Source organism: Anomaloglossus baeobatrachus, chromosome 4 (assembly GCF_048569485.1).
Source record: "Anomaloglossus baeobatrachus isolate aAnoBae1 chromosome 4, aAnoBae1.hap1, whole genome shotgun sequence".
NCBI lineage: Eukaryota > Metazoa > Chordata > Amphibia > Anura > Aromobatidae > Anomaloglossus > Anomaloglossus baeobatrachus.
Window position 1 is genome coordinate 57,384,606 of NC_134356.1, and position 13,258 is coordinate 57,397,863.

General features: G+C 45.0%; 1 protein-coding gene across 2 annotated transcripts in view; it reads right to left on the bottom strand.

Annotated features, from left to right (window-relative positions):
- The window catches only part of SLC6A7 (solute carrier family 6 member 7), a 192,829-nt gene that overhangs the window by 11,982 nt on the left and 167,589 nt on the right, over positions 1–13,258 (bottom strand). The window contains exon 14 of one of the 2 annotated variants that reach the window (XM_075344364.1): positions 10,385–12,954. The exons of the other annotated variant lie outside the window; for it this stretch is intronic. Within the exon in view, the coding sequence (XP_075200479.1) occupies positions 12,751–12,954 (204 nt within the window). The 3' untranslated portion in view covers positions 10,385–12,750. Of the gene's footprint in view, positions 1–10,384; positions 12,955–13,258 lie in introns of those variants that run through there. 2 annotated transcript variants of the gene reach the window in all.

The following is a 13,258-nucleotide window of genomic DNA, read 5'->3' on the forward strand; positions in this document are numbered from 1 at the left end:
CCACCAATTTGTTACAATAAAGTACAATGTTCTCGCACCAAAGTAATCTCCCTTAAATTTTGAGCCCCATTTCAAATATTATGGCACACACAGCTAGTTACCACCATGCAAGTCTGAGTATTTAAAGGGAACCTGTTGCCTTGGAAAATGCTACTTAGTGTTAATCTGCAGGTAAATAGAGTTACAATGCTGCCCATCTGCCTTAAGCCCGCTTTACACGCTACAATAAATCTTACGATGTGTCGGTGGGGTCACGTCGTAAGTGACGCACATCCGGCATCGTAAGTATGATTGTAGCGTGTAAAACCTACGTGCGATTGCGATTGAACGAAAATCCGTTCATCGCATGCATGTCGTTCATTCCTCAAAAAATGAATGTGAGGTTGTGCAATATTCCCGAGGCAGCACACATCGCAGTGTGTGACACCCCGGGAACATTGAACGACAGCTTACCTCCGTCCGCGGCTCTCGCCGACAATGCGGAAGAAAGGAGGTGGGCGGGATGTTTACGTCCCGCTCATCTCTGCCCCTCCGCTTCTATTGGCCGGCTGCCGCGTGATGTCAATGTGACGCCGAACGTCTCTCCCACTCCAGGAAATGGACGTTTGCCGCCCACATCGAGGTTGTATGGTAGGTAAGTATGTGTGACAGGGGTGAATCGTCTGTGCGGCACGTTCAACAAATTGAACGTGCCGCACATACGATGGGGGCATTGCAAATCGCATACGATATTGTATGCGAAATTGCAACGTGTGAAGCAGGCTTTACTCAAAGAGCGGCTACCAGGAGAAATTTAACTTTTTTCCTCCCAGGAGCTGCTGGCTTTCAGTCATGTGGTGGTGCTTGGAGCGGCTACTGTCAGTCATAGCACCTCTTACTACACTGTGAGCAACGGCTATCAGTTCATCACGGCACTCTGATTGACAGTTACTTCTACACAGTTGCACATAGGTGATAACAGGGCTGGGTTGGCCTTGTGGCCACTCTATAAGGGGTACTTTGCACGCTGCGACATCGCTAGCCGATTGTAGCGATGCCGAGCGCGATAGTCCCCCGCCTCGTCGCAGATGCGATATCTTGTGAACATTATCGCTACGGCAGCTTCACACGCACTTACCTGCCCTGCGACGTCGCTCTGGCCGGCGACCCGCCTTCTTCCTAAGGGGGCATGTCGTGCGGCGTCACAGCGACGTCACACGGCAGGTGGCCAATAGAAGCGGAGGGTCGGAGATGAGCGGGACGTAAACATCCCGCCCACCTCCTTCCTTCCTCATTGCAGGCGGGATGCAGGTAAGGAGATGTTCCTCACTCCTGCGGCTTCATACACAGCGATGTGTGCTGCCGCAGGAACGAGGAACAACATCGTACATGTCACTGCAGCGAAATTATGGAAATGACCGACACTACACAGATCACCGATTTTCGACGCTTTTACGATCGTTTAGCGGTGCTTCTAGGCTTTACACGTTGCGACGTCGTTCCCGGCTCCGGATGTGCGTCACTTTCGATTTGACCCCGACGAGATCGCAGTAGCGATGTTGCAACGTGCAAAGTACCCCTAAAGGAAATTAAATACACAATATTTGGCAGAAAAACATTTATTACATTTCTTTACAATCCAATAATTCAATAAATTAATTATAAATCAGTATAAAATAAATACATAGAAATAACACTATATGGTCTGCAACAAATGATAATTTCAAGTGTACAAGTAAAACTACTACATCAGCGTCCATGTTATTGGCTGATCCAGAAAATAGGAGATATCAATGCGACCTTTTGTTAGTGGGCACATCTGCAGCCACTTTGCCTAATTTTGGCCGTTGTGGTGTTATACAGATTCATGGTAGAAGGGATAGTCTGTCTGCCACTAGAGGGAGCTCAATATGCAAATACCATGTTTCCCCAAAAAATAAGACAGGGTCTTATATTATTTTTTTGCTCTGAAAGATGCACTAGGGCTTATTTTCAGGGGATGTCTTATATTTTCTCATAAACAACAATCCACATTTATTCTTAAATTTAAAACCAGACCATATTTAAAAACGGTTAAATTACCAGCTTACATTATTCTCTATGTACTGCTAAGTTTAACCCCCCCAAAAAACAGACACCACCTAAAAGTAAAATTCACACTTACCAGACCCCAAGCAATTACAGTTGGCAAGTGAATGGTCTCCCACATACAAATCTGCATTGCTGTCAGGTCCCCTACATTCTACAGTGGTTGACTCCCCATGGTGACCGGAAGCAGTATCACTGATGGTGATACTGGTACCTGATCTGTTTGTGAAAGCTGCAGTACAATGTAGCTATAATGGCAAGTGATCTGACAGCGAGGCAGATCTCTGTGTGAGAGCCCATCCACCATAGGGACATGCCAACTGTAATTGTTTGGGGTCTGGTGAGTGCAATTATTTTTTCTGGAGGTGTCTGCTTTCTTTTGGGGGGGGGGGGGTATCTGGGTTTTTTTTTTTGCGGTTGTCTTATTTCTTTTGGAGGTGTCTGCTTTCTTTTAGGGTTGTCTGCTTTCTTTGATGAAGAGTCCTGCTGTACTTTTTAGTTGCTTGGTCACTTCCTTTTGAAACTGCAACTAAGGCTTTTTTGGCGTAGGGCTTATATTTTAAGAATAAGCCAAAAAGCCCCAAAAAAATCCTACTAGGGCTTATTTTCGGGGTAGGTCTAAAGGGGGCTTTACACGGTAGCGATATTGCTAGCAATTTGTAGCGATATCGAGCGTGTAAGTACCCGCCCCCGTCGCGCATGCGATTGTTTGTGATCGTCCTGCAGCGAACATTATCGCTACGGCAGCGTCACACACACTTACCTGGTCGGCGGCGTCGCTGTGACTGCTGAACAATCCCTCCTTCAAGGGGGAGGGACGTTCGGCATCACAGCGACGTCACTGCAACGTCACTAAGCGGCCGGCCAATCAAAGCGGAGGGGCAGAGCTGAGCGTGATGTAAACATCCCGTCCACCTCTTCCTTCCGCATTGTGGCCGGCGGCAGGTAAGGAGACGTTCCTCGCTCCTGCGGTGTCACACATAGCAATGTGTGCTGCCGCAGGAGCGATGAACCACCTGGATAAACAACCCTTACCGATTTTTTACTTTGGGACGACCTATCCATGGTGAATGATTTTCACCATTTTTGAGGTCGCTTAAGGTCGCTGGTAAGTGTCACACGCTGCGATATCGTTAATGACGCCGGATGTGCGTCACTAACAACGTGACCCCGACGACAAAACGTTAACGATGTCGTAGCGTGTAAAGCCCCCTTTATTTTCATGGAAACAGGGTGATATATAGCACGCTCCAAAGGTCCCTCTAGTGGTGAATGCAGGCAACCATTTTTTTTTATTATTTTTATACAGTTGTGCTCAAAAGTTTACATATCTTGGTATATTTTTTGCTTTCTTGGCCTTTTTTCAGAGAATATGAATGATAACACAAAATCTTTTTTCCACTCATGGTTACTGATTGGGTGAAGCCATTTCTTGTCAAACTACCGTGTTTTCTCTTTTTAGATCACAATGACAACCAAAAACATCCAATTGATCCTGATCAAAAGTTCACATCCCCTTGTGATTTTGTCCTGATAACATGCGCAGAAGTTGACACAAATGGGTTTGAATGGCTAATAAAGGTAACATCCTCACTTGTGATTTGTTTGCTTGTAATCAGTGTGTGCATAAAAGCTGAGTGAGTTTCTGGGATTCAGACAGACTCTTGCATCTTCCATCCAGCCACTGACATTTCTGGATTGGTAGTCATAGGGAAAGTAAAAGTATTGTCAACGGATCTATGGGAAAAGATAGTTGAACTGTATAATACAGGAAAGGGATAAAAAAAGATATCCAAGGAATTTATAATACCAGTCAGCAGTGTTCAAACTGTGATTAACAAATGGAAAATCCAGGGCTCTGTAAAATCCAAATCCTAATTAGGTAGGCAAACAAAAATTTAGACAATAACTGCCAGGAAAATTGTTCGGGATGCAAAGTAAAACCCACAAATAACATCAGATGAAATACAAGACTCACTGAAAACTAGCGGTGTGGCTGTTTCAAGATGCACAATGTGGAGGCACTTGAAGAAAAATGGGCTGCATGGTCAAGTCGCCAGAAGAAAGCCATTATTGCGCAAATACTACAAAGTATCTCATCTACAATATGCCAAGCCTCCAAACGTCCACAACAAGGTAATTTGGAGTGATGAGTCCAAAATCGAACTCTTTGGCCACAAACATAAACAATACATTTGGAGAGGCGTCAACAAGGTCTATGATGAAAGGAACACCATTCCTACTATAAAGCATGGAGGTGGATTGCTGATGATGTGGGGATGTGTGAGCTACAAAGGCACAGGAAACTTGGTTAAAGTTGAAGGAAAGATGAATGCAGCACGTTATCAGCAAATACTGGATACAAATTTGCATTCATCAACCCGGAAGCTGCGCATGGGACGTACTTAGACATTCCAACATGATTCAAAACACAAGGCCAAGTTGACCTGTCATTGAATACAGCAGTACAAAGTGAAGGTTCTGGAGTGGCCATCTCAGTCTCCTGACTTCAATATCATTGAGCCACTCGGGGCAGAACTCAAGCGCGCAGTTCATCCAAGAAAGTCCAGGAATTTACAGGAACTGGAGGCTTTTTGCCAAGAAGAATGGGCAGCTTTACCATCTGAGAAAATAAAGAGCCTCATCCACAACTACCAAAAAAGACTCCAAGCTATCATTGATGTTAAAGGGGGCAATACACGGTATTAAGAATTGGGGTATGTGAACTTTTGATCAGGGTCATTTGAATGTTTTTGTTAGTTATGATTTAAAAAGAGAAAACACAGTAGTTTGACAATAAATAGCTCCACCAACCACTAACCATGAGTGGAAAAAAAGATTGTGTTATCATTCATATTCTCTGAAAAAAGGCCAAGGAAGCAAAAAAAAATCTGCCAGGGTATGTAAACTTTTGCACACAACTGTATATTTCCATAGAGTGTATTTAGAGCTCTAAAATATATATTTTGTATAATCAGTAAACATTAATACATTTTTCAGCACTCTGTCTCTATATAGATAAAGAATGGTGCCTGATTGTTGCAAGGGTACGAATCTTAACCCCATACCTAAATATAAATGTTAAATATAACATTTATAAATATAAATATATATGTTAAAAATTAGAAATGGTAATTTCTCTCTGTCATATTACAGTATTCATTACTATTTCCTAGTTTATTTATATATTCTTGTAAAAATATATACTATATGTATATTCCTGACTGGTGCATAGGCTGCCAGTTATACTCTCTGGATTCATCACAGTTCCAGGATACTCGTACACAAAACTGCCTCCCACGGTACATCTGTCAAATCTGTAATGGCTTATGTGAGGAGGATACAATATGGGATTTCTCAGCGAAGCACTTTGGAATTATTGGCGCTATATAAATGAGTAAAATAAATAAAAAATAATATTCTGATTTCCTATATTAAAGGGGTTGTCCAGTCTAAAATGTCAAGTCTACGTCATTCTATGTGACTGCAGACTTGTGAATCCTTACATTGTGCACACTGCGCCCTGTGAGAATCCACCAGTGTAATGTGACTACATATATATAATGCATATAGACCTGGCCACAAACCAACTAGATGGGTGCGGCCTTGCTCAAACTAAGTGTTTAGCTGGATTGTTGCTGGGTCTGTACTGAACATATCGGTCACATGACCACCGTTCCTGAGGCTGACACCGGAGGATCCTGACAGGACGCAGTGCATGAGATGGTAGGATTACAAGTCTGCAGTCACATAGAGTGCAAACTTGTTGTTTTAGATTGGACAACTCCTTTAAATTACTGTTGAGAACAAGATCATATTCTCAATCCATTCACTGTATTCTTACCTGTGTAAAGGAGAAATCCCATTTTTTTTTATATTACTGCACCCTCCATCCTCTTGTCTACCACATGCTGTACCTATCTTATATACAGTATAGTGAGCTAATTTCCATGTAGTTCAACCTACTGTTTTCGTTCCTTCAACCTCATATTGATTCCCAGCCCTCCTCCTGCATTTTATTCCTCTTGGTTCTACTATCAATTCCATATTCCATCTGCACAACCCCACACAATCAGCTTAAAACAGTATGATCTCTGCTGGATTGATATTCTGATTACCCTTCTCTCTATAGTCTCCTAAATCATATTTTAAGCATACAGCCAGGAATACAGAGAGGTTTGGTCACTGCAGAGTGGGCTTTCAGTCCAAATGCTCTTAAACGTCGTGACACTGTATGAAGAGGCAGATCCTTAGTTAAAAAAAGTAAAAAAAAACAAACCTGGAGTGCTACTTTATGCAGTTACTATAGATAGTAATTGCCCTATGCCAAACAGCAGTTGCAATGTCCCTCACAGTCACTCACAGTTCTAGTTAATTTCCACTGGTGTCCTCAACAAAATAAAGTGGATGACCCACAATCAAATGCTATCACCTATCTATAGGATAAATGATGAAGATCTCATTTATGGAGGGCTGACGTCTGGAGCCCTCACTGATCATGAACAGTGGGGTTCTGTGTTGTTGGTTTGAAAACAGTGGCTGTGGTGGATGTGTATCACCAGCTCTTTCCTTTCAAAGTTTATGGAGCTACCACTAATGTAATGACCACTAATAATAATAATGACCACTAATGTTGAGAATAGGGGTCTTGTGTCTCTCTTTGAATGAATCTGTGGTAGTGCATGTGAACTGCCACGTTATTCAAAGTATATGGGTGTGATGAAGATAGGAAAGTACTACACTGTGCACTTGACTATCTTTATCACACCCAAAAACTTTGAATAAAGTGGCACTACACATGCACTACCGCAGCTTCAATCAAAGAGACACAAGACCCTCATTCTCAACATTAGTTGGATTCCCATAGATCAGACATTTCTTACTGATCCTGTGGACAAATGATAAGACTGATGAGCTATATTCCCATTTTGGATACATGATATATTTACAGACTATGCCATAAATGGCTGATGGATGCACCTATGCTGGGGAATTTTTGGAACTTCCATAGAAGTGTATAGAGAGAGCATCATATGGGCAGCCACTTTGAAATCCTAGGTGGCAAAATTCTTCCTTCAGATGAGAGAGATAGGGATTAGTGATGAGTAAGCACTACCATGCTCGGGAGCTCGATATTCTTTATGCGCAGTTGGATACTTGGATGGGCACAACTTGAGTACCCGACTACAATGGAAGTCAATGGGGGGACTCGAGCATCCTTCTAGAAAAATGCTTGAGCCCTCCATTGACTTCCATTATACTCGAGTGCTCAAGTCGTGCTCATCCAAGCATCCAACTGCTCTTAACAAGTACCGAGCATCCAAGCTTGGTAGTGCTCGCTCATCAGTAATAGGGATCTATCTGACATTCATGCATGACCAGCTGAGGGAGGATTCTCCGGTCATGATGTCTGTGTAACCAAACCCCCTTATCCTCTAAAATTAAACACACGGACTGCATGCGACTTGGTTCAAATGGCCACAGCAGCCTTTTTATTGCCTATTGTTTTACAGACTAGTACCTTAGGGACGCCGTCCAACGGGCGACCCAAAACAACCACATAACGGTAACAATAGACAATAACATTTACAATACCCCCCGGGGTAGGCCCAGTCCACTACTACTACTCCCCCTGTCCCCGGCCGCAACACACCGACCCAGAGACGAGGTGCCAATCACCCACGGATTGACCCCCACACTTTGGCAGAACCCCGTGCCTGCCACATCCCGGAAACCGAGAGCCACCATACCAAGACAATGACTCCCGGTCCAGCCACCAATCACTTCCAAACCTCTGGACCAGACCTACCCCCACCGCTACTGTGACAAAAGGTATCCCAACTACCCAAAAACATCTCCCACATGACAACACAAAGGGAGGGTGGGCGGGGATCGTTCGGCGTCCGGAAACAGAAGAGGAGGTAACTCCTTCCTCTCCCAGCTAACCCTTTCCCTGCTCCTCCTCTTCCTCCCCGGCTAAAACCATCCCCCAAAGCCATATTAGGCATATACCACTGTCCCTATTAACCCATCACTCCCTACCTCCCCCTTGGTCATGTCGCCCCTCCCCCCAAGTGGGTCCGTGGCTTTCTTATCCTGTGGAAATCACAATAATGTGTAAGATGGCAATACGTCTTGGATTACAAAGATATGGTAAAGCTTATGGTTCCATAAATCTGACCTCCACCACCACCAGAAGAGAAGATGAGCATACCATAACCTAAAGGAAAGAGCTGAGATGCTGTGATTGCAAAGGCCTAAATCAGCAGTTCTAAAAAACAGATTATTGAGTTAGGGGTACTTTGCACACTACGACATCTCAGGTGCGATGTCGGTGAGGTCATGTCGAAAGTGACGCACTTCCTGCGTCGCTCTCGACATCGTAGTGTGTAAAGCCTAGATGATACGATTAACGAGCGCAAAAGTGTCGTAATCGTATCATCGGTGTAGCGTCGGCGAAAACCATAATTACCTTGCTGCGACGGTCCGGTGTTGTTCCTCGTTCTTGTGGCAGCACACATCGCTGTGTGTGAAGTCACAGGAGCGAGGAACATCTCCTACCTGCTTCACCGCGGCTCCTGTCGGCTATGTGGAAGGAAGGAGGTGGGAGGGATGTTTACGTCCCGCTCATCTCCGCCCCTCCGCTTCTATTGGCCGCCTGCCGTGTGACGTCGCTATGACGCCGCACGGCCTGCCCCCTTTATAAGGAGGCGGGTCGCCGGCCAGAGCAACGTCGCAGGGCAAGGTGAGTGCATGTGAAGCTGGCGTAGCGATAATTTTCACTACGCCAGCTATCACCACATATCGCTGCTGCAACGGGGGCTGGGACTATCGCACTCGGCATCGCAGCATCAGCTTGCGATGTCGTAGTGTGCAAAGTAACCCCTTAGTCTAAATTACTTTATCACGCGCCTGAAGATCAGGACCATCCGTGCAGAATTTGGGTACAACAATAATAAGCGTTATACATAGTGGAGACCTTCCAATTTATTACCATGAGGAGTTTATTTTGACTGGGATGTTGTAGTTTCTCAGATTTTGCAGACTGCTAGTTGGATTGCTGCTTTAATAATGTTAGTACAGTCTTAGTATACTGTTCATGGAAACAGTTTTCATGTTCTATATGATGCATTGCTAGTAGAGAACCTTACATCTAGCCATAAAAGCCTATATTACTCCACAAATTTAGAGAGGATCAATCCCTTTCTGTTATATTGTAGGTTATGTTAAGACTGATGATTGTAGAGTTGAGTCTTGATCAAGTTTACTTTAGAGTATTATTGTATTAAAGGGAACCAAACATCAGGATTTTGGTATATAAGGTAAAGCCAGTGCAGTACTGGCACTATCAGGCACAGGCTGTACATACCATTAGTGGGCAGCGTGCGCGGTCACAACAGGACTGGAGAACAGCTGATCTTACCCTGATTAGCTGCAGCAGATGTCTGCTATGATATTGTCTGCTGCAGCTAATCAATAAGATCAGCTGTTCTCCAGTCCTGTTGTGACCGTGCGCGCTCCCACGATCACAACGAGATCTGAAGAAGTGAGGGTGCATGCGCCGCCCTCTCATGCACACTACTAGGTACTGCGGGCTTCAGAAACATGGTGCCGGAGATAAGCGCTATGCGCAGGCGCCAACTCCGATGCCGTGTAACTGAAGATTAGAAATTTACATACAGCCAGAGAGAGGGAGGAACAGGCGGCATAACATCATCATGTGCCAATTGGATAAAAAGACATGGATCGCACATCCCAAAAATCATGTGCATAACCCGCTCGTACATTATCAGCAGAAGTGCACACGTCAATCAAAAAGCCTGTGCCTGATAGTGCTAGTACTGCACTGGCTTTACCTTGTATACCAAAATCCTGATGTTTGGTTCCCTTTAAGCCCTTACTTACAGAGGACCTGTCAGTTGCTCCAAAAAATTGAGTCAAATGACTTGTAACAATTTCTGGGCTTCACTGATTCTCCACTCCATTGCTGAGATGTTGACATTTGTTGCTTTTGGAGCCCAGTATGCGAAATCTCTGCTTGCAGATCAACTGAGCGTTTCTTTAGAGTCTACTCTGGGAACATGCGCTTTTACCCCTCTGTGTCATGGCTGGCGTGACCGATTGGGAGAGAGAGTGGTCAGGGGACCACTGGACTTACAATCAAGCTAGGGAGGTACCCCAGGCTTACCTTCAATTCAGAATTATGCTTGAAGGTAGCAACATCTGAGCCCCCAGCCTCTCCCTGTCTCCTGTCTTGGCCTGATGATAATGTCCCCTCCACACCCACCACCCACCGTCCACCACCCAAGGGGACAGACTAGGATGGAGATCCTCAAAATCCCCACCAACAAAAAAAACAGACATGGAGGTAACAACAACACTTAGGCACCAATAAACAAACAGCAGGGGAAACACACGGGGGTGAACAGGAACCGAGAAAGTTAAAGGGATAACTTCCACACAACCAAACACCAAACAACTGTAGCAGCAAGAATGCATCCGTCCACCTCCGGGCCAAGCTCCAGGATGATCCTGAATAACCGGCACCCTCTGCTGGAAGCAGAGGGTTTTTATCCAAGCCAGAAGTGGTCATCAGCAGGAAAATCTGATTTGCCTTGCAGAGTCTGCTGCTACAACAGAATCTGACAGTAACTCCACGTGTGCCTAAAGAAATTAAACCTGTTTAATGTGTGTGGACTATAATGGTATGAGAGGAACCCCAACCTGAACCTGTCACAAAATGAGCAAGAGACGACCTTGACACTCCATCTCAGAAGCTGGTCATCACAGCTCTGTCGTGTCTGAGACTATTAGACTGATTAATCAGTTGCTGAGCTTAGATTGGAAGTGTGGCGCCCCTGACCTGGTCAGGCACCACTGAGTACCGCACCCATGCCGGGTCAGTACAAAACAGGTAATCCTGATGGCTGAGTAGGGTGTGGACACATACAGGCACCCTTTGACCAGAACACGCATACACATTTGAGGGGACCCCTGGGCAGACCCTGGAACTGGAAGGGGGTGTAGCCCTCGCATCTCAGATAGTGTGGTGTTGTAGTGAAGCTGGAGGAGAGTTGTGCAGCGGCAGTCAGAGGAGAAGGAGGTGAGCAGCCGTGTCTGAAGTGTAGGGCTGAAGAGTGGAACACTGTCAGACCCTGCACGTGCAGTGGCTGCTGACGGAGGAGAACATTGCCACACAGTTGCTTTGAAAGACACCCGAATAGAGAGAGAAGTGCGGAGTCGAGTACAGGAACTCCTGGCAGTGAAAGCACATATGGGGTACAGGTCCCTAGAGCCAGACATCCATTTAATGGTCTGCTGAATCCTCCCGGTGGGGTGGACAACAAATCCCACACCAACCAACACAGAGCCCGCAGCATCAACAGCAACGAGGGGACCCATAAAGAGGATCGAGCCTGGAGCCATCTTATCCTTGGTCTACGCTGTCAGCAAACGGGTCAGAAAGGGGAGAACGGCAGCAGCGACTTCACTGGATGCATCCCACGATATACTTCAAGTTAGGGGTGGTCCAAAACAAAGGTGCAGGAAGGCGAGTCAGCAGTCACCCCTATATCAGCCTGAAGGATACCTGGTTCCACCTGGTTCATCATAGCATCGCCCGGGTTGCCTCAGTCTACCAGCCAAAAGTGAGTAAAAACCCTGAAAGACATTGCTGCCTGTGTGTGAGTTCTTCTGCGACCTGTGGTACTACACACTTACACTGAGCCCCTGGGGCCAGCCTCACTTTCAGGAGACCGTAACACCAGACTGCATCTACCATCAGCCCCAGATGCTCTCTAAACTGCAGTGGCGGTCACCCCCTGATCGCAAAACCGAGAGTGGCGTCACGATTCCTATTGAAGTTAACCTGACATACCTGTTGCCGGAAGATTCCCAGCACGTGAAGACCCTGAGGCAACCTGCAGGTGAGAGGGCGGGGCTTCACAGAAGCATTTGGGAAGCAGGAGTCAAGGCACATGACCTCAAAGAAGAATGAAGAAACACCTACTTGGTCTACAAGTAGAGATTTCACATAGTGCTCTCCGAACAAAAACAAATAAATGTGAATATTACAAAAAAGCAACAGCACAAAACAGAAAAGAGCGACAGAATCAGTAAGAGGTCAAGGATTTTGCAAGGTATTCAACTCAATTTTTTTAGCAAATTACAGGTCCTCTTTTAAAACATTCACATAAAAATAAGAGTTATTTTAAGGGAGTGAAGCTTGGATGAAAATGACCTTACGCAAAAGGGTGATACTCTATATGTGAAAATAGTACCTGCCTCTTTTGTCTTTGCCAACATATTTGACACCTTTTCCACATGAATATATGCATTGCCATCACTGGTTTTCAGATACCACCTAAACATCTGTAATCTTCATAACCCTCAAGAGATACATCAAGATGCAAGGAATTAACCAAGCACATGGACAAATAGACAGGGTCTCCAATAGTGAGACATTACTATAACATAAAAAATACGTAAACAGATCTGCACATGGTCCCATAAAAAGAGCTTTCAGTTGACAGCATTTCATTAGGTGGAACCTCTGTTCACAGGGCCAGGTAGGACACAAGATTGACGGTGGTCTTGTCTTGTGTTCGGGAAGCATGTATAAGCCCTAAAAGGAGAGGATTTTATTTTCCACTGAGTTCTTCTTGACTATTTTTTCTAAGATCATCACATCATAGACTCCTCCTCAATCTCTTTGTCCACTTCAATTGCCGTGTTTTCATAACTTGTGATGCCTCCATACTTCCGCATGTGGACCATCAAAGGTTTTGGAGACTGGCTACCTGCCAGTGTGTTAACATACATGCCTGTCCTATTTTCTTCTAGAGATGGACCCCAGTCCATAGCTGGTCTACTTGCTTGGCATATTCTCTGTAAAGAGATTAGAAGGAGAACGCTTTCAGAAAAGGCACGGTAACAAAGTACATGGACACTAATACTCTGCTCTCATTGTATGACCAGGATCAATCATTTTTGGTGTATTTGGCCAAAATGAGAGGATTCGGAGGAATAAAAAGAAACAAAACATCACTGAATATCCATAGACTAATTTTCCATAAAGTGGAGACAATTACTTTATGACCCCAACTAGAAGGGACGAGGGAATCTGCAGAAATCAGAACTTACATATACAGTATCCTCTTTGGGTATATTCATTCTGTGCCAAGCTTCTGGA